The 26,348-nt window shown below is 50.6% G+C and overlaps 1 protein-coding gene across 5 annotated transcripts in view; it reads right to left on the reverse strand.

The window, feature by feature from the left end:
- Positions 1–2,739: 2,739 nt before the first annotated feature.
- Positions 2,740–26,348, reverse strand: part of ILF3 (interleukin enhancer binding factor 3) — a 29,564-nt gene continuing 5,955 nt past the window's right edge. Inside the window, exons 2-20 of one of the 5 annotated variants that reach the window (XM_057708569.1) lie at positions 21,669–21,770; positions 20,866–21,095; positions 20,518–20,695; positions 18,368–18,515; positions 16,880–16,971; positions 16,395–16,490; positions 15,622–15,733; positions 15,102–15,199; positions 14,420–14,531; positions 14,205–14,315; positions 13,642–13,841; positions 13,119–13,286; positions 12,529–12,651; positions 12,246–12,422; positions 12,000–12,153; positions 11,808–11,861; positions 8,077–8,445; positions 7,192–7,320; positions 2,740–6,562 (exon numbers count right to left, since the gene is read on the reverse strand). In XM_057708569.1, coding sequence (XP_057564552.1) covers positions 6,426–6,562; positions 7,192–7,320; positions 8,077–8,445; positions 11,808–11,861; positions 12,000–12,153; positions 12,246–12,422; positions 12,529–12,651; positions 13,119–13,286; positions 13,642–13,841; positions 14,205–14,315; positions 14,420–14,531; positions 15,102–15,199; positions 15,622–15,733; positions 16,395–16,490; positions 16,880–16,971; positions 18,368–18,515; positions 20,518–20,695; positions 20,866–21,095; positions 21,669–21,671 — 2,691 coding nt within the window. In that variant the 5' untranslated portion in view covers positions 21,672–21,770 and the 3' untranslated portion in view covers positions 2,740–6,425. Of the gene's footprint in view, positions 6,563–7,191; positions 7,321–8,076; positions 8,446–9,956; positions 11,354–11,807; positions 11,862–11,999; positions 12,154–12,245; positions 12,423–12,528; positions 12,667–13,118; positions 13,287–13,641; positions 13,842–14,204; positions 14,316–14,419; positions 14,532–15,101; positions 15,200–15,621; positions 15,734–16,394; positions 16,491–16,879; positions 16,972–18,367; positions 18,516–20,517; positions 20,696–20,865; positions 21,096–21,668; positions 21,771–26,348 lie in introns of those variants that run through there. The other 4 variants (XM_057708568.1, XM_057708567.1, XM_057708571.1 and 1 more) reach the window with 4 other exon arrangements.

Consider the following 26,348-nt stretch of genomic DNA (forward strand, 5'->3'; position numbering starts at 1 on the left):
TCTGCCAACACTAACGGAGCAGGTGCCAGTGTGCGTCAGGTGTCTGGTAAGCTGTTATTGCCTCATTTGACTCTCACAGTGCAACGAGGTGGGTACTGTTATCTCCATTTTATGAATAAAGTAACTGAGGCAGAGATATTTCTAACTCACTCCTGGTCACACGACTAGTAAGCAATGAATAGGAATTGAAATCTAGTCTTGTTTGGGCCCTGTGAAGCCACCCTGTTACACAACCTCTTTTCCTGAAGAAGGCAATATTAGGGATTGCAGCACAGAGCAGGGATGAAAGGATGACAGCCAGAGAAACTGGGAAAGGGGATTCAGGCTTTGCCACTCAGAAGCCAGGTAACTTTGGTCAGGTGACGGCCACTCTGTGCGTCTCAGTTTCTTCATCTTTAAATTGGGGCAGAAGGTCATTATGAAGGTACACAGTAAATGCCAAAATACATACATGAATATTCATGCAATAAACATCATGGGGAATTCTCTGGCGGTCCAGTGGTTAGGACTCTGTGCTTTTCACTGCCTAGGGCATGGGTCTGATCCCTGGTTGGGGAACTAAGATCCCGCAGGCCACAAGGTGTGCAGAAAAAACATTCTTCTCATGGCTGGCAATATAGCTTGTTCATAGCAGTGAACAAGCAGACAAAAATCCATGTCCTGGACGGGTGAATGAGAAAAGTTTGTAAAACATATCCTGTCTCAGGTGGTGATGAGTGTTGGGGGAACATAGAGGGCACGAAAGGAGAGGAGTTGGAAGGTGACTCTTTTAAGTAGGGTGGTCAGGAGCAGACTCACTGAGAAGGTGAGATTTGAGTTAAGGCTTGAAGATGAGGAAGGAGCCAAATGAGATCTGAGAGCATTTCAGGCAGTGGGAACAGTGAAAGCAAAGGCTCTGCTGAGGTGGGAATGTACCTGAATCGTTTGCGGTGCAGCAGGGACAACAATGTGGCTGCAGGGAGTGAGGGGAGGAGCGAAAGTTGAGAGTGGAGAGGTCACAGCGTGAGATCCCGCGAGGCCTCTGGTTTGCGGTGGGGACTTTGGCGTTCCTCTGAGCTAGATAGGATAAGTGGTGGTGTCTTAGCGGAGCGTGGAGTGAAGAGAGCTTTTCCTATCACCAGAGATAAAGACGGGATTGGAGGTGGGGTGCAGTGGCATCTGCTTTATTGTTTTGGCGTCACTCAGCAGGGAAGGCTGGGGAGGCCCCTAGAGGCGGCGCTTAGGGCCGCGGATTCAGCACTCTGGACAGCGCCCCGCAAGTTGCCCGGAGACCAGGGAAGCTGACGCCCTGGGGGCGGAGCCTGCGGAAGCGACCTATTAAAAGCAGCGCGCTTTGCACAAGGGCGCACCCCATAGGAGCGGGGCCATGGGTGGAGCTCGAGAAACTGTCCAATTAGAAGCCTTAGCTCGACGACTCAGCTTACGATGCTAAACCGGGGAACCTGTGAAAAGCTTTTATTCGGAGCGGGGCCAGTTGATTGGGCCTGTTGAAGCAGCGATGCGCAAGAGGCGGTCCTCTTGGTAAGGAGAACACGGGTTTTGAAAGGGTGAAGTTAGCACAAGCTGGTCCTAGGCTGGTTTCTGCGCCCCTCAATTGGAAGCCCGCATAGCCTTCCAGGTGCGTGACCAGGGTTGGGATTCAGTAGATGCCCCAACCCCGTAGGGGAGCCCCCCAAACTAGAAGTAGGGGGTTGCACTTAAGGAGTGGGTACTAAGGTCCTGAGACCCACAAGGGCAGGAGTTTCTGGGCATGGAGTGTAACATTCAGAGCCTCTGGAAGAGAGTTGTGGGTTTGAATACCTCTGATGTTGAAGTAGGAGTCCTTGGAGCCCTGGGGGTCGAGTGGTTGTCCCAGGAGCCTGGACGGTCAGTGTTTTTTCTGGTTTATCCAGCTGGGGGTGGAAGCTGTCCTGTGATATTCTCGGCCACTACAAACCCGGTGCCAGGAGGCTAGCATCTTGGGAAACACTGGGAAGGCCCAGGACTTGCGACCTGTGAGGAATGACCTCTATGGCCACTCCCTAAACATTCCTGCCTGTCTCCGCAAAGCACAGCAGAGAGAGCTGGTCTGACCCGTCTCCTTCCTGTGTCTTGGGGCAAGGTAATGCATCGCTCTTGGTCCCAGTCAGCTGTCTGGGATATGCAGTTTTAACCCCTTGGATCTGGAAGTTGGTCCCTCACTTTTGCCGCATAAATTACTCTAAATCTCAGCTCAGATGTTCCAGAACTCAAGCCTCTTTGCTGGTCTCTCAGCCTTCATTTTCACCTCTCCCACACACCTGTTCTGTGCCAAGGGGATTGTTCTGGAGCACCACTCAGCCTGGGTTCTTACCACGGTTCCCCGCTGTCCTCAGGATAAAGGTTAGAACTCTTCTGCTTGCCTGTCAAAGCTCAGCACTGGGTGGCTCCAGGATTACATTAAGCTACACTTCTCCCTTTGTGCAAACAAAATGCCTCACTACCTGACTTTAGCTCCTTCAAGGCCACTCCCCACTCAAAGAATTTTTTGAGCATGCTGTCCCCTCAGCATTGCATAGCCTGTGCTCACCCTCCCCGACATTCTCACTCAACAATACTGGCTCATCTGAGACACAGAACACCTCCCCTGACACTCCCTACCCAAGCTGGGACAGGGCCTCTAGACGCCTGGAAGCTCCATGCGGGCAGGGACCAGGTTCACTGCCATATTCCCAGCGTCCAGTACAGGACTGATACATAAGCACTACCCAATAAATACATGTTGCGTGAATGAAACAAATGACCACATGAAGTTTCCATTTATTCTGGGATGGGTCAGAAAGAGCATCTCAGCCAAAAAAGCGTGCTGCATTGTTACCCAAAATTGTGTCCAGAGGTCTCAGAACAGGCCTGCAAAGGGAACGAAGAGCAGGTGTGGGGCTCACACCCGGACACTGACTCCTGAGGCTGGACAGCCCAGCTGCAGAGGTCCAGGCCTGGGTCCTTAGGGGCAGGGCAAGCCCTGCTGACTACACAAGAATGGTTGATGGTTGGAGGTCCCTGCCAGGGTAGAGAGTAGCTGGGCAGCTGGGTGGTGACTTCAGGTCAGGCTGGACCCCAGGGACAACCAGGGCCTCAGTAACTGCTACATCTAGAGAAGCGGAAGTCCTGGATTTGCCTTTTCCATTCCTGCTCGGAGACCCCCTTTCATCCTAGGTCACTATTTCCCAACACTTCTCCCCTGGGATCAGTTCAAATCCCCTGCAAGGCTCTGCCCCTCCCTGTGACATCATCTCATCCCACGGTGAGGTATCAGTCATGTGCTTTTTCCCTTCCTACCTTCCCTCCAAAGGCACCCTCCAGAGTGGTGTCCAGTCCCAGGTCACTGACTCCCATGGCCTATCCACCAAGTACCCTGTCCTGATCAACTTGCTCAGGGTGCGGGCCAACAATCCTCCTGCTGATGCTCCCTGTGCTCTCTGCTGGAGACTCAAGGACGCGTGATACCATCCTCCAGCAACACGGGGGCCAAGACGTCTCTTCACAAGCCAGCTGTTGCCCACCACGGCCCTGGCTGATGAGGAGGAGCTGGAGAAGCAGCTCTGCCAGGACCTCCTACAGGCTGGCCTCCTGGGCTTGGAGGGCAACAGGCCTGGGGAAAGGCCTCGGTCAGCTCTGAAGGAGTGACACACCAGCAGCAAGGCCTTCTCCATGCTCAAGGTGTCAGCCACATCTTCCTGAATCCAGCTTCCCGCAGTGGTCCCGAGGCCTGGGATACTGTTGTTGGCCAGCTTCATCACCACCACCGAGCTCCCTGAGCAGGGTCAAGATGCCAAGTGATCTGTGCTTACGAGCTGTCTCCTCAGGACAGGTACCCACCATGCTGTAAAGATGCTGCTGGCGCTGTGCCATCGAGGCCTGACTATGGTAATCCTATCTGTGGCCGACAAACTCCCAGGGCTGACAGCATCAGTGGGGGTGAAACCTTCACCCAGCCTTGTACTGTACCCTCAAAAGGTATGTCCAAGTCCTAACCGCGGATATCTGTGAACGTGACCTTAGTTGGAGACAGATCTTTGTAGACGTTTTTAAGGATCTTGGGATGAACTCATCCTAGAATAGGGTGGGCCCCAAATCCAATGACTGGTGTCCTTACATAAGGAAGGAGTTTTGAGACTCAGAGACTCACAGGAAGAGGCCAAGTGAAGACAGAGGCAGAGACTGGCGCGATGAAGTCAGAAGTCAAGGGACGCCTGGAGCCACCAGAAAATGAGACAAGGGGAAAGCCGGCTTGCTTCCCAGTTAACGCTCTCTTTTTGGCAATAAACTTGTCCTGACCATGGGTGGGATTCAGACAGGCATCCGTGAAAGATAAGCCATCAGGGGCCTGGCCCCTCCCTGCAACAGCAGAACACGGCAGCAAGTCCCGATGCCCTGAGGACTTGTCACCACAGGGACATCTTTTTCCGCTGGCTTCTCTCACCTTGAGGTTCCTGTCTTTGCAGTGAGTCTGCATTCAGAAATGTGAACGGTGGTGATGGTTGCTGCTTGGGAAACCAACGATGAAACCTGTGTTGAGAATGCAGGTCCAGAGTTGAAGGCATCCGACAGGCAGTACAGGAGTGTTCCTTCCTGTGGACTTCTGAGTGACACTGCTCCTGTCCACAGCTTTTACCGTCTCATCTCAAACACAAGGTCCAAGTGATCTTGTGTGGGGTCTCCTCCTGTCCATCCCCTGGATGTGTCTGGTAGGAGTCGAGGTTGGAAGCCATCCCTCGGGTCTGTGGCTGGTCTCCACCTAGTGTACACGCTTGAGGGATCCCAGGGCACTTCACCTACACGAATGTTTGCACTGTGGGTCCCGGTCCCCAGGCTGGACCATTTGGCATCTGGGGCCGCCTATGCTCTGGCAATAAGCAAAATTCCTCCGATGTTTTCTTTTGTAGCGCAGAACACCTTTCTTTCACCTTCCCAAAAAGCAGATCTTCATCCTTTGAAAGCACACTGGGTTTTCTGCATCAGCTGAGTGAGTCAAGAATGGTTCACGCTTCTCCCAATGGTCACGGTTAAGCAAGCATGGGAGGCCAAGGGGCCACCTGGGGCTCAGATCTTGAACAGTACCTGGTCTGAAAGAGTAGAGAGGCAGCAAGACTAGACGGGTGGTTCCTGCAGAGATGCAGTCCCAGGCCTCACTGAGAGGCTATTTCCAGGCAGCCAGGTAAAGGCAATCCAGGCACGGCCCCCACTCTCTCCCTGGGGCAGGGCCAGAGTTGAGAAGGGCTGCCCTGGACAAGGGTTCCTTCACTTGTGCACTGCTGATACTTCAGTGTAGAATGGTTAGCAGCATCCCTGGCCTCTACCCAACGGGTGACAAACATCCCCCAACCACTGCAAAATTACCCAGGATTGAAAAGCATGCCAACAGCACACTCTGTGGAGCACGCTATGGGCAGGGGCGGCGCCAGGGAAGAGACCGAAGCTGCTGCAGACACAAAGCGCCGTCCTGACATGGGTGGTTCTGTGGCTGGATTCCCCAGATCTTGGGATCCTTCAGCCAGATTCAACTCGGCTTTTTCAAATTAGGTTATGTGTACCAAACCTACAAGGACGTTTTACTCCACGGCGACCTGAAATTGCACCTAAAACTATATTAGAATACATGGAGCAGAAAACAAAGCATACCCAACTGTGTGAGCAAACCCCAAACAGCAGCGTGGGCCACCAAAGTTGCTCTGCAGCCCGCCGGGAGAGCTGGGACACCAGGTCTACAGGCTCCCAGGAAACTGGGTTGCTGGCCCTGGCCCTTCGCTGGTGACCAGGGACTACCCTGCCCCCTCACACCCTGCCTTCCTGTGCTGGGAACAGAGTGGAGGAACCTGCCCCTCCTGCTGCTGGTGGGCCAGACACCCAGGCCTACGACAGGCGTGGAGTTTTGTTTTTCTTTATTTGTCTACATTCAGCTCAATTCAGATGTACTGCCTGAATGATCCAGACATACAAAAAAACCCCACTCTTTTCCCATTGGTTTTTAAAATAAAATCTTCACTTATAAAACTGAAACACTAAAGCATTAAAATACAGAAAGCTCGTTTAACTCACTTCACAAAAGCATTAACAGATGACGTATCCCTTCCGTAACTATTTAAAGACAAACTGAGTTAACACTAACACCAATTGTAAATAGACAGAGGGATACTTAACTGCAAGAACTCAAAAAACTCTACTCAAGACAAAGTTGTAATGGCAACTAACAAACCACTGAAGACACAGAGTCCCAAACACAGCTAAATATGGGTCACAGGACGGGTCACGGGAGTGACCAGCGGCACCTCACAACACGGCAACGTGGACAGGGTAGGGCGGAGGGGCCTGGAGAGGCCGGTTGACATGTTAACTGTGATGCAAAAACTGAATCTTACAACAGGGGGGTAAGTGCAGAAGGTACAAATCTTCACCCCTCGGGGGCTTTATCTGTACTGGTAGTTCATGCTGTGATCTGCGTTTCTGCCGTAGCCCCCCTGTGATGACTGGTAGGAGCTGGGAGGACCGCTGTAATTCTGGCCGGACCCCGGGGAGTTGTAGTTCGACTGTGACGAATAGCCTCCTAAAGGAGAGAGGGGTGGGTTAGAGGTGAGGGGCAAAGGCCTGCCCCGCAGTCAGAGTGGAGCTGTGTCTGCCGACGAGACTGCAGCACGGCAGCCGTGAAAGCTCCACCCTGTTCTGCTAAGTGCCAGGGTCACTGGGTCTAAAAGCTCTCACAAGAGCCCTGTGAGGTGGGATCATCACACCTGGGGTGACAAGGGGTGGGGACCTGCCTGCCCAGCCATGACAGATGGGCAGCGGGAGCTGTAACTGAGGGCTGCCTGAGCACAAGGCTGAGCTCGCCACCCCAAACCAGAGCTCACATGTCAGGCTGTTTGGCCCTTACTGTTCTCAGCATTTTTCCTGTTGGTGCCAATGTTTAAGAGTAGGACAGTGTCTGCAAGTCTGGCTCAGGAAGAATTCGGAGCTGGAGGTGTACCTAAGCCCGTGTCCTCAAAGGGTCCCACGCACCCGTGCCTCCCACTCCCTGCTCCTTCCCCACATGGAAGCCAAATGGCAGCTGCCACCTGGGCCCCACCCATGCTGCAATCTGACTACACCAAGCCACACGCCCCCCTGGAATCCGTGTGGCCCTCACTGGCTCTGAGTTTAAGGCCCCTCGTGCTGTGCCGCCTGCTGTCCCAGGCCCACCTTGTTTGCCTTGGTATGAGGAGCCGCCCCCAGAACCTCCGCCGTATCCCCCGTGTGACCCTGGATTGTAGGATGACCCGCCTGAGCCGTAGCTGTTCCCACCGCTTCGGCCTCCACTACCACTGTAGTCTGGGGGAGAGAAGACAGCATGGTTAAGGGGCTGTGGCCAAGACACAGCTGGGGCAGCCTAGGTTCCTTGTGCTGTGGCCTTGACAGTGGCAGGCCTTTGGCTGAGACCCTGGGCCTTTACAGACCTCCCTGTCTTGACTGTTTAAATTTGGCACAATCAGTCTGAGAATCGCCAGGGGCCACTGGAGCCCTGCAACGTCATCATGTACTGGAGCCCAGCTCCCCCCTGCTTTCCCGCCTGCTCCTCTGACCCAGCAGCCTCACCAGACACCTGGCGCCCCCTCTCCGGCCCACACACAGACAACACAGCTTCTTGAAGGTCCCCAGCCCGCGGCTGCCCGCTAATAACCTGTATGCAGGAGTCCCCACCCATGCTACCCCAGGTCTGTGCACAAGGTGGAAGGATGGGTGGAGGAGGAAGTAACTCAGGATCTGCTGGGGGCTGTCTCCAGAGCCCATCCCTGGAGATGACCTCACAGCAGCTGGCCCGGACTCACAGGCTTTATCTACGCTAGGGCCCCAGCCTCAGCCCACAGCCTCTGGATCCTCGGAGAAGGCAATGGGGAGGGACCAGCAGAGACCTGGACCGGGGCACTCTGCTTCCAGGATTTTCCTAACACCCGCCCTGCAGCCAGCACCGCCCAGCTTCCTTCCAGTGTCTCTACCAGAGGTCAGGCTGGGGCAGGGCTGAGCTTCCACCACTCCTCAGGATGTGCCGCCGGCCCAGACCCCTAGCGGCTCTGGAAGCCAACTCACTGAATTTGCTCTCGTAGCTGTAGTCTGATCCGCCCCCACCTCCAGGTGAGCTGTAGGAGTTTGAGTAGGAGGAGTAGTTGCCTTGTCCATGATTATAGCCTTTCTGCTTGCCCTGTGGGGGGCCGTAGTTGCTGTACTGGCTCTGGTTGTAGGACTGCTGCTGGCCTTGGTGGGACTGGTAGCCCGAGCCGTAGGAGGGCTTCTGCTGCCCCCCGTGCGGTTGCTTCTTCCCGGCGTGTTTCGGGGGCACTGGTGAGTTGTAGTTGTCACCTTGGTAGTATGAACCGTAGCCAGAAGAGCCACCACCGCCCCCGCCGCCGCCACCACCACCGGCATTCCCAGAATGCCCTCCGTTGCTGTAGAACTGACCTAAACAGGAAGGCAGCGGGTCAGGCAGAGGATCACGGAGACAGGGGAGGGGAAGGAGAGGGACGGTCGCAGCTGTGGGCCCTGAAGGCTGACCCACAAGCCCACTGCCCAGGCCAGGACAGAGGGAAAGAGGCAGGAGAGCGAGGAGCAGCGGCTCCAGTCCTTCAAGCAGCCTGGTTTGGGCTGGCCCAGCCTTCAGCTCCACTCACCCATCAGCTGATGACAACAATGGATCTTTGCCAAGCAGCGGCACGACAGCAGGCCGACAGCAGCTTTTGCAGCAGATGTCAACATTACAATGAGATGGGCTCCAAGCGCAGGATGACATTCACGACTAGGTGACTGCTACCCAGATGTCCCCAACGGTGACAGGAAAAGCAAAGCCCCACCGAAGCAGCGGGCCACCGCCACCTCCCCCCTGCTGTGCTGGGAAGGGGCTCTGCAGTCACAGGTCTGGGTGACCCCAGGAGATGCTCTTTAACAATGCCCCCAAAGCCAGAGTCATTCCTGGAAGACCAGGTGGCCTGACCTGGGTCTGGGAGGATCAAATGGAGACTTAGCCCAATGACTGGGGTGTCTCCGTGGTGTGACTTCCACAGCCTTGTGGAGGAATGAAACGCTATCGTTGGGTTCAGAACACCCAGGGTGGGTCTCAACCTACTGCCTTGGGTGGCCCCCCAGAGGGCCCCTGCTTGTTCCCAGCACAGCTGCCGGGCGCAGGCAGGACCCAGTGGCAGGACTGACAAGCGAGCAGCGAGGCCGCCACATTCTCAGGCCCTGGAGCGGAGAATGTCACGATGGGTATCCCCTCTGGTCACTATGTATAGACCCCAGAAGACAGGTTTGTTAACAGAGCCCCCACCACTCAGATGGACCGACGGGGGATGGGTCAGCTAAGGCAAGGCAACAGGAGGACAGGTCATGTCGGTGGCTCTCTGACCCAGCTAGGCAATCCCTAGCAGAGGCAGTGGAGCTCCCAGGCTCCTGGAGCAGGTGGGCCTCGGCACACCTTTCCTGGTTGGTTGCTGGCCCTGCCACGGCCAGCTGGGGCTGGTGCCTGCTGTAGCCTCTATGCCCAGGGTGGGGGGAGGGGGAGGGACGTTTCCACACAGCCTGTCCTTCCTTCCCGTATTTAGCACCAAGGGTCTCCTGACTTTTGAATGGGGTTAATTTGGGAGTCCTCAGGTGCCTTCCACCCTCTGCAGATGTATGCCCCACACCGCTGTGTCTTGGCTGGTCTGAACAATAATTTGTACAGAACTGATCTGCGACATCAATTAATTTTCTCTGGACCGCTCCACCCACCCCACCCAAAGCCAAAAACACCGAGGAGAAGGATGTGTCCCACAATGCAAGAGGGTAAACGCGCGAAGGCTCCTCGAGGAGGCAGGGGGACGGGAGGTCCCCTGCAGACCCCCTCTTGGAAACCCACCACCTCTGCTGCCCACAGCCGGCACTGAGCGCCTCCTCGCCCCTCCGCCAGCGTGGGAATGAATGAAGACGCCAAGGACTGAGGGCTTGTTACTTTAACATGTATTGATTAAAAAAAAAAATAAAAGGGAGGGGAAGTTTTCAACGTCATTTCAGGATAACTATTTCCTGGTATAAAAAGACATTATTCTCAAACAATAACTTTCTAAAAAAAAAAAAAAATACATCATGCAAAGTTTTAAAAAGTTTCACTGACTGTTTCAAACCCCTGGGAACAAATCATGTAGTAACCATTTTGACCAGGTTTTTTGCCTGAATATAACGCAAAATCTTGCAAGTCAACGCAGGGGCAGGCTTTGCTGTAAAAAGAACTGCTGACCAGAGGCAAAACTATATTCATTCCCAAGAAGGACTCCCGCCAAGAGATAGGGGTCTCATTCAAGAGCCAAAACCCCTGTGTGCCTCTACACACAGGGAGAAGCCACAGCTCAAGCCTGCACCCTAAGGTGAGAGGGCAGAAGCTTTCCAGGCCTTACGGAATCTGCCACAGGTGTGCGCCCAGCAGCACAGACTCTGCTGAGGCTTGGCTCCTCACTGGAGAGTTGCGCTAGGTATGGCTCTTCCTGCTTGATTATTTTCAGAGCCGCATTTAAAAAAAAAATAAAAAGGAAAAAACCTCTAGAATCCCATGCATTTGCAGCTATGATTAGGACTTGCAAAATTCCACGTTCTCTCTTCCTTAAAGCCTGTCTGTTTCTTGCACTAATAGTGGAAGCACAGTCTTGATACCTTTGAGAGTTCACCTCTAGCTAAAGCAGCCACAGAACATCGCATCCCGGAACAAGAACCCACCAGAGCATTTACAAAAGGCAGAAAAAGTTAACTTAGCACAATATACAATTCCCCAATGTTTCACATGCTTATGAAAAAAAAAAAACGCCAGTTGCTCTGGATTCAGATGTGGTGAAATCGTTACTGTCAAAGGCATCAACCAGATTTGGGAATTTGTTAAAAGGTTAAAAATTCATACAAAACCTGCTGTAAATTAAGACAAAGGTAGATTAAAATGCATTATTATCTGTCTCTTAAATAAAGTAATGCTTTCCATAAAAAGCAAAGGTGGGCTTTTGCCTTGATGCTGACCAACGCTGGCTCTAGAATTCTGTGCAATTCTGCACAAAAACGCATTCTCTGAAAATTGTTTTCCACTTATTGTGAACTTCAATATGACCAAGTTCAAAGGCAAATCACGATAAAAACTGCCATTGTCTTAAATTCTGCAGGCTAAGAGTTTCAGACAAGCTGCGGTGACAAGCCACGGTTGAGAAACCCAGTGAAGCACAGGGCACAGCACGGACACTTTGGGTTTTGGAGTTCGAGAAAATTGGAGTAAAAAGTTGATTTTGTGTGCAATACTTTTAGATGCTCTAGGAAGACCCAAAATCATGATAGCCGTAGCAGTCTGTGAAAAAGTCACCTACAAAAGGGGGAGACAGAGCAGAGAAAAAAAATTAGAATTCTTTTGAAAAATGGCACAGAGCGCCACATTTGAAATTCATGTTTTAGATTTCTCTGCTCCTGTAACCCCCCAATGAAGGCTCCTTCTCAAGACAAGAGCTGTGCACTGTCAGGAAAAGCATATTCACAGGATTGGTGCTTCGCATGGCTTAAAGCAGAGAAATTTAAAATTCTGACTTTTAACGAACTTTCAAGTCACACAAGTGTGTGCACTAACATTTAAAGAGTAAATTACACTTTTGCAGGATGAGGGAGGGCTGGAGGACCGCCTGACCTAACCACTGAGAACAGCTGCCAGCCACCCCTCAGCCTCAGGGAGGCTGCTGCGGCTGGGGTGCCCTGTGCTAACTCAGGCCACGGGAGCTAAGCTGCAGCTTCTTCCCAAGCTCAGACAAAGAGAAACACACACTTACTGTAGCCGGCGGTCGCTGAGTTGCCACCATACCCGTAGCTGCCATACCCGGCGCCTGGAAGGGAAGAGACAGGGTCACCAGGGTCTGCCCCACCCTTGCCTCTTCTGGCATCTCAGCTGGCCCCAGGGTCCCACCCACTCAAGTGAGCAGCCTGGGCCAGCAGGATGGGGCCAGCAGGACAAGGGTCCTCACCAGCATTCATGTAGCCTCCATGGTTGGCGCCACCAAATCCTCTCCCTCTCCCTCGACCTCGGATGTTCCCTCCTCTTCCTCGTCCTCGGAGGTTGGGGGGTGGGGGCACTTCATTGTGCATGGGGCCCCCCATGCCGAACCCAGGGTTATGTGGCTGGACAGGAGAGAAGACAAGTTACATTCGCCTCCCACTCAAACCACCACAGCATACCACCAAGGCCAGAGCGCTCAGGAATGACAGCTCACCTTAGCAGCAAATTTCGGTCCACCTCTCACAGGCACAGGGGCTCTCTTCTTCTTGTTGGCCTCAAGGGTGAGAGGGGCATCGGGGAACAGTTTTTCTAGTGCAGCAAGGGCGGCATATGCTTTCGCCACCTTTTTGTTTGAGCCAGCACCTTGAAACTTCTGTCCATCCACCTCGACCTGGGAAGAACAGGTGCATGTCAGGGGTGACCCAACACCTCCCTTGGGGCGGGGGGACTCTCCAAAGACCCCGGGTCTCCAAGGAACTAGCCCCAGGAACACTCACCTCCATGACAAAGCGCTTGTCGTGGCTGCCCCCCGTCTCTGAGATGAGCTCGTACTTGAGGCCACGCCTCTTCTCGTTAAGTTCCATAACAGGGTTCTTGCCATGCTTAGTCAGGATCGGCCCCTGCTGTTTTACGTTCTCAGGGAAAACAGAAAAGAGAACCAACAAACTCAGCTAAGGGCTTTCCAGTAAGTGGAAGAGGGCAGCCGCCCCACGTCATGGCTGAGGCCCTCCACTCCATTTACTCTGCCGTCCCTCTCGCCACTCCTGTCTCTGGAAGTCATCCATGGGCTTCCCAGCAAGTGGACCACCTCCACCCACACCCTCTCTCCCAGGGATATGGCACGTCTTCGTGCTGCAGTCTTCGACTGCAGGCCACCCCAGTGTAGCCCCAGATGCTGGGTCACCACCAGCAAGGGCCTCTTGGTCGTGGCTCAACAGCTCACACACTACTCCCTTCACAGGCTCTTGGACTGAAAAGTTACTCTTTTGAGGGAAAAGAACAAGGACCCGTAACTGTCCTGGTTTCATGGGATCTGGGGGCACCTGCTCCCACCTGCCGTGGATTCCAGCACCCACACCGTGCTCACCTCGGCAGTGGGATCAGAGGGGAAGGCAGCGCTGGGGGTTGAGACAGCTTCCACCACAGGAGGAGGGGCCACCACAGCTGGCTTTGCCTCTGTCTCCTCAGCTGAGTCCTCCCCCTTGCTGGAGTCTCGGCCTTCAGCGCCCGTGGGCAAGCCCATGTCCTGTAACACCTGCAGGAGGGAGACCCAGAGCCCCCAGTGAGGGAGGGCTCACCACGTAGGACCACTCCCACATCCAGGATCCTGAATCAGAAGCGTCTAGGGTAGTGTCCAGCCAACTGGAGGAGCTTTCCTCTAGCTCCCAAGACCACCTCGATGCCCAGCCACACCCGGGGGCCCTCTACCGTCAGCTACAGTGATGATGGTATTCTTGCCACGTGTGACTTGGCAACTGTTCGGAGATTAACCACTTCAATATTCGCATGCCCTCCCTCGGCCTCATGCATAAACAGGGGACCATGGCTTTGAAGGGGCACCAGGTGGAGGCAGCATCCCGCTGCTGCACAGCATTGCTGCCCGCGCTCACCTTCACGGCCACGTGCAGCTTGGCAGTCTTCTTGGAGGGCCCAGAGGCCTCAAATGAGTTGCCATCTACCTCCACAGACATGGTGAAGATGGGGGCGTGGACTGGGCCGGTCTGGGAAACCAGTTTGTACTGCAACCCTGGCTTGAGCTGGTTCAGTCTCATCAGGGCGTTCATCGCTTGCGGAGGCTCTGCCTTCTCCTCTAGAAAGAACACACCAACGTTGCTCCAGCGAGTCAGTCATTTCTGAACTGGGCAGGGGAACCTCTCCTGACCGCCCCCAGTTGCACGATGTGGTGGACTGAGCAGGGGACCAGGCAGCCACACACATCAAAGCCTTGCCTGTCCTGCTCCGAGGCACACACCAGGCTTACAGTTAGTAGCTGAGGCACATCGACCCCACTTGTGTTCCACACCCATGTAATACTTATTTAATCATTCTTAAAAGGACTTGAGTATCACATCCAAGAAAAATAAGGCAAGAGCAGGTATCGCACCACTTTGGGACAAACCTTAATTGAAGCCAGATGGAGGGTAAAACAAAGACTATGAGTGAATGCTCCTACCTTTCTTCTGAATCTTCTTCTTCTTTTTGCTGGGAGACTTTTCCTCCCCATCTTCCTCCATTGGGCGTTTCATGGGCGTAATGGCATAGGTGGTACTGGGGGGTATTTGAACTGTAACGAGATAAGGATGGAAGCACCTGAGACTCCAGTCTGGGCTCTACTGAGAGCCCACGATGACACTGCCTGCCTAGGCACGGGCCCCGTGGCATGCTTACCCGTGTAGTCCACTGGGTTTTCATTCTTTGGTTTCTTGGGCATCTTAGAAGGCAGAGGGTCCATGCCCAGGACTTTATGGAGCTGGCCAAAAGCAGCAAGTCGCAGAGCGTGCTGGAGAAGGGGAAGAGGAATCTGACTCAGCCGCCCTGCGTTCCCAGCCAACGTGTGTGCGCTCACTAATGCCTTCTGGAAGGGGTGGGAGCTGAGGGGGTTGCTAACAGTCTCCCCTACAACAACAAGGGGTCCCCCAACAGCCAGGGGAGGGTCTGATGGCCAGAGCCCAGCCTTGCTGTGGGGGAAGGCCAGCCTGTGACCACCCCCCTCGAGAGGAATACAGGAGACCCCAACCTGGGGACTGGTTGCCACACGGAGCCACGTGGTGGGCCTGCGAGGGAAGGACCCCTGGAGCAGTCCGCACAGCAAATACATCTCCCCGCTGAACTCGGTGTCTGAAAACAGCACTCGAGCAGGCCAAGGGGGCAGGCGACAACCACGCATGGCGCCAGGGGAAAGAAGCAGCCCAGATTGGGGCGCCCTGTATCAGGCACGATCCCTTGACCTTCAGTCCCCAACCTGAGCCTACAAGTCCAGTGGCTACCCTGAGAATACCCAGTAATGGAACTGGAAGCCAGTGATTACAGACTGGGTAAGGGCTCACGTTGGCAATGGCGATGACTATACCTGCGCACTCTGTGTGATATCTTCCCGTTGCTGTCTGTCTAGATGCCCAATAGCATCAGTGGCTTCTTTTTCACAAGGGTCATAAATGCCAGAACCATCTGAAGGCAGGAAACAAGGAAGATATGCAGAGGATTATCTTTTAGCATCTCGGAAGAGTTGTGCTGGCTGAGGGAACCAAGTGCGTTACCCCCCACGCCCCATCCACACCCAGCTCTGGAAAACACACCGAGCTCGGTGACCCACTCGGCGTCCAGCCCATGAGAGAAATAATCCACATGTATCTCAGAGCAAGGAGCTCGCGTGGGAGTGGGTCACCACTGCCCCGGATCCGCCCTGAGTCATAGCTGCGGAGCCGGCACAGGGCTGGATATGATGGTGCAAGAGGGTAGTCACATGCTTCATCCCTAGGGGGACACGGGGCTGCTGCTGCCCTAACCCGGTCAGGGGACCCGCCAGGAAGTGGCCTCAGGGCCTCAATCCCTGTCCTTTCCCTGCAACCTGCAAAGCACAAGGCCCCAACCTGGCATCACGATGCCTGAAGCCAGGCACTCCAGCACTCTCCGCAGGGCCTCGCCGGCACCCATTGGTCTGTTGGCTGTGCCGATGGACTTCTCACAGAGAAGCTCGAGGGGCTGAAAGGCAAGAGGGAAGGTTAACCACAGTGTTCAGAAGGGAGTCAGCTGATGCTGAGGAGCTGTCACCGTGGTGGGTGGGTGGGTGTGTGTGTGCATTAGTCATGGCCAAGTTCACACATCAGGTCCACAAGCCAGGGCTAAGCCAGACAGGACACCTAGAGCGGGGCTCAACCGACTTTTCCTTAAAGGAGAAGACATGAAACCTTTCAGGCTGTGTGGGCCAAGAGACAAAGCTGAAGCTGTTACTTAGGTACTTATACTTAAAATGTAGCCCTTTAAAAACATAAAAAGCATTCTTAACTGTAGACTGTAGATAAACAGGCAACTGGCCAAAACGAGCCTATGGGCCTCAGTTTGCTGACCCCTGTCCAAGAGCAGGTACAAAAGCTTCTTCACGGAGTGGAATCTGTCATAGTAAGTGGGCCGCCTGGCCGGCCCCCGCCTGGGTTGAGCTGTGCACCTTCCATGGGGGTCTGGTCTTGCTCCCATGCCCACCCAGGGTGTGGCACACCGTAGCTGCTGAACAAGCAGCTATAACTGGACGTATTGGTCACACCCAAAGGGCCACTCCAGCCCATTCACCATTAACATAATCTCAGGATCTGGGAGGTCCTCTGCACACACAACCCAGGGTGGCTATAGCTACAAGGTGCCTTACCCATCCTCTGAGGGGACCCCAGGTGGGCACGCGGGTGCACAGGTCCCTCAGGACCCGGATGACAATGACACACGACTTCAGCCCGTTGGCTCTGGCCTGAAGGAACAAAGCACAGCCTCTTTACCCCAAGGCACCTCCCTGAACACAAGGCAAACATGAAAAACACAAGTCTCAGGGTGCTACTTTGTCAAGGGTAAACGGTGAACATTCACCACCATCAAGTGTGTGGTCGGCAGCAACTTCACCAGGTGGACGAGAATAATGTTACTCTTGGCACAAAGCAGCAGCTACCCATCTACTCAGTCACAAGCCTTCTCTGGGGGTGTCAAATTTGTCTATGCGTGCTCCTTTAGCAACTGCATGCCTGCAGGTGCTAAATTCAGCACGGAGCTCTTCAATGTTACCGAAACTTTATGGTGAAAGTTAGCCAAGTTAAAACTTAGGAATTCTCTACCGAAAGACAAATAGAAGAACAAAATGCAAACCTGGAACCACTTGGCGTGTCGGAGGGACGCCAAGGCAGCAAGGCATTTCTGCCTGTCCAGAACGTCCGGGGGATCGTTGACTGATAGCGTTTCTATTCATGGATGGAATAAGAAGACAAGGTACAGTTTGACCAAGGGGTTTCTGTCAGGTGGAAAGGGGATGTGGCAGCTTCCTAAAAGGCAGCTGAGGCTCCCAGATTCTCAAGTCATCTCCACCCTTGACCAGGGAAGGAGACGCCCGAGTGCATTTAACTCTGCCCCAAGAGGAGATCGTAAAAATCAGAGGCCCCCTCCAAAAAAAACAAAAAACAAAAAAAACCAACAATAACAAAAAGAAAAACAAAAACAAAAGTGGGAAGTTACTCTAAAAGGAATAATCCCATGGGGGAGGGGACAGATAGGTGGATCCTATCTTCTAGTAGAGACTGTTACCTTGCTTCCTCCCCAGGATCTCCCAATAAATTAGCTATGCTAAAAAATTCATTAGCAAAAAACAAAAAAACAAAACCAAAAACCAAAAAAATAGGCGGGGGGGGGGAGTAGAAATGCACTCCCTCTCTGCTTCCCACAGGCTATCCCCTGAGGCGTCTATGGCAAAGGGGACCACCTCCGCCCACCAGGCGGGACTGCCCTAGCCCCAGCCCTTGACAGAGAGAGTCCTGTTGGTCAAAGGTCCAGCGTCCCTAAATTGATAAACTAGAAGGGCTCTGGTAGTGAGCAGGTATTGGAACTGAAGGTAATCAAAGAACAGCAACAAGGGCGCGCGTGAGCCTGTGCTGCAGCAAAACCGGAGCGTTTGTCGTTTCTGCCATCTGTGCGTCAGGGGTTTGGATAAGGCCTGTCACCTTTACTTCAAGGTGTGAGTTGTGACTAAAAAACATCCACTCAGAGATGTATGAGGGGCCCTGGGTGGACTTTGAATCATGAAAGCATTATCACTGTCTGAGGTTCAAAGACTTGGTTTGAAAATCACTCAATTGTTTAAAACTTTATCCAAAACTCTGCATCAGCTCTTTGCGTTCTGATCACTGCAACTGATAAAAGCAGCCAATGGAAGAGGACAAACGAAGAAGCCCTCGGATCTGCTGCAACACAAGCTGTTTGCACAAGTCCAACGTGATGTTCATGCAGAAACCATCTGGTTGTCTTCCATAATTTAAAAAGCCTAAAATCACCAGGGACACGCTTTTCTAAGGCCAGAGACTGGCTCAACAGAAAAAAACACGTTTAACACCGATGAGAACATCCAAAGATTAAGACAAACAAAAATGGTGCAATCCTCTAGGAAAAGTGCTACTCACTTTTAGTGCAACCGTTTTGTCAAACTCCCAGGACTGAAACTGAACGGGAGATGTGATCTCAGAGTAAAGGTGGTCAAAGCTACACCGCTATCCTTTTATCAAAGCAGTCTAAAACTGAATAGCACATTTGAATAGTGAGGGAACACCAAGTTGCCAACGTCCTGCTGGCCTTTCTCAGCCTCCCTACCTCCAGCTAATACTTTCTCCATTTCTTCTCTGACAACGGGGGACGTCAGGTGGATGGTCAGGGACAATGGAGGCTCTTTTGTGTTTTTTATCACAATCGCAGCATCGTCGACAGATTGGAGTATTTCGTACTTGTCATCTGTAACAGCCTACAAAAGAAAATGCAACTTTCAAACACACTTTCCCCTCAAGGCTATCAACAGTTCCATTTAGCTCCTGGTTACTACTATAGGCCAACTTCTTGGGCTGTGACTGACAGCAGTGTCTTCAGCTAGGGGTCAGAACCTCCCTCTTGCTGGACAGGTCTTTGGCCATCTTCCAGGTACTCCAGGGACAAGATGACTACTTGGAGGAGTGATTTTCAAAGGAAGCTTTATAATGCGATGATAAGAGTTTAGGGGCTGAGAGGAGATGAGGGTGAGAATCATTTTGTCACTTGGTAGTTGCATAACTTTGGACAAATCACTTCATCTCATCAAGATTGTGGTTTCTAGGGACTTCCCTGGCAGTCCAGCAGTTGAGACTCTGCAATTCCACTGCAGGGGGCATGGGTTCCATCCCTGGCCGGGGAACTAAGTAAGATACCGCATGCCATGTAGTGCAGCCAAAAAGTTTAATAAAGAAATAAATAAATGAATAAATGACGGTGGTTTCTAATTTGTAAAATGAACTTAGTGACATGACCAACACTACAAGGCTGCAGGACTTGAACCAGACACTGCATGCAAAGCACAGCACCCAGCACAGTGTGGGCATGCAGCCACTGCTATCTCCACACCAGGATGAGCAGCTATCACAGAGCAATGAATGAAAACTGTGTGCGGCAAAATAGTTTCATCATATGATGCCTGTAAAAGCACATACTTGCTGCAAATGCACATCTATAAAAGGACGTTCACAATTGTAACTTCTGCTTTCTTCTTTATACTGATTTATATGCTTTGACCATATAAAATTAAAGCTTTCATGACTCTTGTCAAGGAAAACAAAGTAAACACCACATTACGAGGAGGACAAAGGCACTCTGGAAAATCTCTACCTTGGCACTAAGGATGCTCTGGGCCAGATCACTCTTGGTTGAGGCCATTCTGTGCACTGAAGGACTTCATCCTGTGCACTAAAGGACCTCGAGCAGCATCTCCAGCCTCCACCCAGTAGATGCCAGTAATGCCCCACCCCCCTGCTATGACAACCATCAGTACCTCTAGCCTTACCACAGGGCACCTGGGGCGCAAAATTTGCCCCAGTCAAAAAACACTAATCTAAATTGATAAAAATACACTTTCTGTGTATTTAAAGACTCTTTACAAAAGTTGTCTTTCCTTTAGAAACATTTACATCAACTTCATTTTCTTCACTATGCTTTTCTAGACAAGGATTAAAAGTCTCTCCGTACTGCATCAGCTGCTCATTTCGATCCTGACTTGTCGTGAATCCCAAATGGTCACTCACATGTGACAGAATGTACATCTACACACGAAAATGAACAGTGTGTCTCTCTGAGCAATGAAAATTTTTACTTTCTTCTTCTGCTTATCCTGCTGCTGAATTCAGGGTAAATGTATCCTGAGGAGGCACTAAGTGGCGCTGATACTGAGGTTCTAATGCCCCAGAACTCACCAGCCAGGGATGCGGGGTCCATTACTGAGCTCCCTGCACCTCAGTCACATCTTCCAAAGTACTCAGATGATAAAGCTCTATCTCAGTCATTATGATGAAATGATATGTGTAAAGAGCTCATCTGGCCTAGGATCTGGTGTAGTCAATGCTCAAGAAATGCCAGAGGCATTTTATAATGAGACAAATAAACTGGTTTAAAAAACTTTTTTATGTCTAAGTTTGCATCAGGGAGCAAGAGTTAATAACTGTACTATCTATTCATCCTCCCACCCGCCTATCCATCACTGGAGCCTGGATGTGAAGGTCACGCCTAACGTGGCCTGAGAACAGTGCAGCCTGGTGCATGGCAGGCACTGGGCCCTTCTTGGCTGCCAGAGCATCTAGGTGGCCCTGCAGCGTCTGCCTGTTACCTATAAAAGGTGTGAGCACAGCAGGTGCAAGGTTGGGTTTGGAGTGTGCCTCTTGGTGCAGTGTAGGTGGGTGCCTCTTCCTCTGACCACCCTCAACCCCAGTGGAGGCGGTCACACTCACAGCAAGCTGGATGGCCAAGTTGTCAGCCACCTTGTCCAGGAGGGCAGTCGTGGGCTTCTCCTTACACAGCAGCACCAGCTCCAGGTCCAGGTCCCCCTTGAGCAGCAGGCCCTTTGCCACGAGGCCAACACGCATCACGCCCCTTAGGGTTCTGGTCATGTGCTCTGTCTTCTGCTCCCTGAGGGACAGCCCAATACACATTCAGTGAGAGATTCAGTCTGGCCAGAACCCAGCAGCAGATAGGCTGGAGTTTCTTACAAAAGGAGATGCTCAACCCTACAACTGGCCAGTCTCCCTAGAAAGGAGAAGAAGAAGAAAAAAAAACACCCCACAAAACCCGCAACTTACCCGGCCCCTTCTTTGGTCTCGTCCTCCGGGGGCACATCCACATTCTCGGACTCGGTGTGATCGCTGCTGCCTTTCTCCTGCTCATCAATCCAGTCGGACACAGCTTTGAGAGCCCGCTCCGTGTGGGACACCATGTTCTGGACTGCCTCCAGCTCCTCTTGTGTGGGATAAACGGAAGAATGCTTTGCCATCACATGGCGATCGTCATTCACAAAAATTCGCACTGGACGCTAGAAATGTGAAAACTCAGTTAAAAACAATGCAGAGACCAAGCAACTTGATGCTTATCTTTTAAGCTGTACAATTTAGAATTATGCATATGAAAATAAAACTATGTGTACATATGTGAAGGCCTGAGAAGGACAATCAAACATAACAGCTGTGCTTTCTCTAGGCCGTGGGAGGAAGCAATGGGGGGGGGGGGGGACGGGGGACGGGACTTACATGTTTCCGTATTATCCCAAAAGTCTGATGAAAAGTTATTATTGAGTCAAATGCTTTGGGCAGGCAAGACAGTGAAGGGGGTTAAGAGGTACAAGTTTTAAGTATACAACAAGTAAGTTACAAGGACGTAATGAACAGGACAGGGAATGTAGCCAATATTTTATAACTTTATACAGAATATAATCTACATAAATACTGAATTACTGTTGCACACCTGAAACTAATGATATTAAGTCAACTATACTTCAATCTAGAAAAAAAGAATTACATGCTCTGGGGGCAACATTACAAATAGTTTTGTACATGAATGAAGAAACTATGTAAACAATGACTATGATTAAGAAAAAAAACTTTCTTACCATCTTTACTTCTTTTTCTGTAGTGTCTGGAAATCAAATTTTTGCTTATCTTTTCAAATTGTGACAGATTTTCCTTGGTGTTATCAATAATACTTCAACTATCTATAAGATCAGAAAATCTTTTTAGTTTCAAGTATTTCATTGATGGATGAATCTTAGCAGTCAGATATTCAGCAGGATGCAAGCAGTGCTGCCTCAGGAAGGATGTCTGTTCACACAGCAGGACACATCTTTATTCCAAGTAACCGGTAAGCCAAGGTACAAACAACTAATTATAAAATTCTCTAAAAATGACAACAGCTGGTTTCTAGAAGCCATGTCTGATTTCAGGCCCATACTCAGATGATTTGTACTTTTTAAAAAATCTCCTTTCATCATTTCTTTATATAAGTATGCCAATTTTTACAAATTAAAAAAATAAACCTATTAATAAGCCTCCAAAAAATGGTACAAGTAAAAATGTTCAGCAAAATCTTGGTGTCTGGAGAAGGAAAAGAGAGGGAAGGAGCTCCGGTCCTTGAGAGTAATGAAGAGATGGAAGGAAAGCAGGAAACGGGGTAAAATGGAGAGGCAAGAACCTTCTGAAATGTCAGGTGGATGTGGCCACCACAGCACCGTGGACACACCTGTGGTTTCAATCTGGAGTGACTGAGACAACTGAAATGCACAACAGAAGTCTTCAAGACCAATGTAGCTATAATTACAATTCTGGACTCTAAATAACATGCCGACTACAACCTACTCAATTCCCACTCTGTGCAAACAGTCTGGTCCACACTGAAATCTTCCAAATGAGTAAACAACCAAAAGAACCCCATCAGCATAATAGGCAACAGATGAATCCACCCATTCTATCCAGCCACATAACAGCTGGCGCCTTCAATCCGCACCAGTTACCAGCTGGGGCAGCAGGTTCATCTTGGAAAGGCACCTGCTTCAAGGATAAACTCTGACATAACTAGCTGAAACAAGAATTTCCCGCAATGCTTCAGGACTACCCAGCAATCTCAATGAAAACTTAAGTGTCCCAAAGTAGAACCTGAAAATCTTAAGAGTGGAACAAGAGGCGATGCCCCTAAATAACCAGGCAAGAGGACAGGTGGGATCAAATGCTTTGTGACAGGGGAGAGAAGGAAGGGAGGAGTGGAGGACCAGTCCCTGGGCTCAGCTCCTGGCTGTGCCTGGGCCCTTGGTAGTCACCAAGTGGGAGCTTCTGCAAAGACATGGGCCTGAAACCTTGCCAGCTTGGCTACTACCTGTGTGGCCTTCTAAGTTTCCTTGGAGCTTCCTTCTAACCTGCAACATGGAATCTACCCCTATATCTCTTCAAAAGGACTGTGAAAATTAAATGAGTTGATCTATGGAAAGCACGGAGCACAAATCCCACAGACCTGCAAAAACAGCACCAACTTCTACTACAGACAAGACATACATCAGCAGGCTATTGTGGGGGCTAAGCCCATGCAAAAGCACATCCTGTATTCAGGAATAATCATTCATTCAGTTAGCAACAAATGATATTATGGCTGTGATTGAAAAGAATATCCTTATCTATTAGATACATATTTAAAATAATTTTATGGCTTAAACTACATGCCCAGTATTTGCTCTAAAATACTCCAGTGAGATGGGCAGTGGAGAAGGTAACAGGATAAACCAACACTGGAAAATGCTGACACCTGCTGAAGACCATGATGGGTACGGTGAGGATCATTTGAGCATGTCTGAAAATTTCCATAATAGTTTTCTGGTTTTTTTTTTTTAAAACGGCATAGTAAACTTAAGAATTCTTACAAAAGTGCAGCCCTGTCAGGTAATCTAAAATTTAAACCAAAGCTCAGAAAACCAATTCTAAACCGACAGGAAGCAGGCCATTAGAAATCGTAACCGACAGGTGACGAGCATGTTTAACAGCCACCAGTCCTGGCCATATCTATACTGAAACTTCATCAATCTGATAATGAATGATGATGTTTAAAACTGTATTTACTTATTCAAAAGTATTCAACATGCACCTCTCCTGTGCCAGGCCCTGAGCTAGATGCTGGGACAGTAATGAACACAGCAGGCAAGTCCCCCATTCCCGTGGACCTGGCCAGCTAGCGTACCCTAAAGGAGAAACGCCTTCCCTCCAAATCCAACATGGTGCCAGGAGCCAACACACCACTGGACACTTACCATCTTTTCGCCTTACATTCTTCCTCCAACACAGATATCAAAGATTTGAAAATAACAGAGAGGGACTTCCCTGGTGGTGCAGTGGTTAAGGCTCTGTGCTCCCAATGCAGGGGGCCTGAGTTCAATCCCTGGTCAGAGAACTAGATCCCGCATGTATGCTGCAACTAAGAGTTTGCATGCCGCAATTAAGGAGCCCTCGAGCCACAACTAAGACCTGGCACAATCAAATAAATAAATATATAAATATTTAAAAAGAAAATAACAGAGCTTAAACAAGATCCCAGGTGACTAACACCTTTTTATTCAGGGTTTTGTAGGCCTGACATTGTCTAAAATCTTCTAAAAGGAGCTCTTAAAAGAAATGGTTGATTTGGCACCTAACGCCAAACTATGGTGGGTGAGCCTGGTCACACTACAGTGTCAGAAAGCAAGGAAGCGCTGAGCAATTACTGGAGGCTTGTCCAAAAGACAAAGGAGCTATCTTGTGAGGGCTTCCACCTGGATGAAGTTCTCAAACTCAGCAAAACAGCCAAAACTCATCAGCAGCTGCCTCTGGGAGATGGTGGAAGGGAACACTGGGGAAGGGGTCCCAGAGGCTTTCTGGGGTGATGGTCACGGTCTACATCTTAGTAATACTGGTAGGGACGTTCACTGGTTAAAATCCATCGAATGGCACACTCGAGATGGGTGCATTTACTTCAAAAGAAAAAAACTAAATAAATACTGGACTCCAGTTAATATTTAGAGGAAAGTCTACAACTTTTTGGTACTTTGAAGAGCATCATAAAAATAAAGATTATGTTAACTGTACTTCAATAAAAATAAAGTGGACTGAAGGATAAGCAAAACAGAGAAATGGAGAGATGTGTGAAACACAACTAAAGTCAAACGTCAATGGCAGAACCTACGGTGTGTAGGCAGGCATTCACCTTACAGGGTGTCACCTTCTCTGCATGCTTGAATCTTCACAAGAAAATGTTACCAACATATGACTAACCTTGATTCAGCACACTAAATGTATATGTGAATCCATAATGATACTTATTTGCCACCACTGGAAATGTCTATATCCCAACTCCATAATCTAAAGGGACTGAAGTTCACCCAGAGTTGCTTCAGGGAATCTCTACGAAAAATGCCATGTGACAAATAGAGAAGGTCAGGAGAGAAAACCACCCGTCAACCACTGGAGAACAAGATATTCACTGTGTAAAACATCAGCCCATCACAAACTCTCAAGGACATTCATGTGCCCCCAAATGCTCCTGTCTTCAGCAAACATCCTGCAGGGAGGTTTCCATCTGCTGCCTTCACTGCGAAAACTCCAAGCGCAGCCGTGCCTTTGCTCCAGCAGGCTGCCTCGCTTGATCTTCCTCTGCCCTGAGAGGCAGGCCCAAGAAGGGACCCCTAAAGGGACTCACTGGGCTGTGGCGGGCTCTGATCACCACCCTTGGTCCATCTGCGATCCTTTCATCCCCTGCCCTCCTGCCCTAGGCCTCCTGGTGGTGATGCCTCCTGATTTGGGGGGGAACAAAGAGAGTAAGAGTACTAATTTTGTGCACTAAAACAAACATTTAGAAACTGGAATTGGGAATTCCCTAGCGGTCCAGTGGTTAGGACTCCACGCGTTCACTGCCAAGGGCTCGGGGTTCAATACCTGGTCAGGGAACTAAGATCCCACAAGCTGCGAAGCGCGGCCAATAAATAAATAAATAAATAAATAAATAAATAAATAAATAATAAAAACTGGAGTCAATGCTTCTTTGTGGGACAGCAAAACCGGCCTCACTTGTCTCTGTATGAGCCTAGATCTGTCATCCAAATCAGCCTCTTGGAAGCCAACTGCTCTGGTCTTGAATACCAAAGAATCCATCTCATTTAACCTACTTTTCAAGATTTTGAGGAACACTGCTGGCAAGAAGCCCACAATACCCACCTATATGCAACACTCCACTGCCCCCTGCCAATCTAACTTTAAACATAAGCCTTGAAAGGCTCACAGAGCTGTTCCTGCAACCTCATTCAGGATTCAAAGTAGGCGGAGTGAAGCCTGATTTTCTGGGATGTTTTAACATGCAAGGATCAGGTTTCTTTCTTTTGTTCTCAAAACCAGCCCACCCACAGCATGCAGAGTTACAAAAGTTTAAACCACAACATGCCAGTGAGATGACCATCTTTCTGACCTCTCACTAATTGGAATATGCTATTTATGACACTTGCTGTTGGGAAAGAAACGTGCCCAAGTCAGCATGTGTGGATCAACAAATGTTGATAGAATGAAGCACAGGTACCATAACAAGTATGGCCCCACCTATCTTTCAGAGTAAATTCCCCTATTCAGGGTATTTCACAAAACCTTAGAGTCACTCTGGGGAATCGTCCTGAAGTGGATGCTGCTCTTAAAGACACCTAATTAGGCTTTGAAAGGTACGGGACACAATCCAGCTCCTGGTATCCTGACCTCTAGAAATCTCCTATCCTGCAACGCGAAGCTAAATAATA

The sequence above is a fragment of the Hippopotamus amphibius genome, chromosome 15 (assembly GCF_030028045.1).
Source record: "Hippopotamus amphibius kiboko isolate mHipAmp2 chromosome 15, mHipAmp2.hap2, whole genome shotgun sequence".
Lineage (NCBI taxonomy): Eukaryota > Metazoa > Chordata > Mammalia > Artiodactyla > Hippopotamidae > Hippopotamus > Hippopotamus amphibius.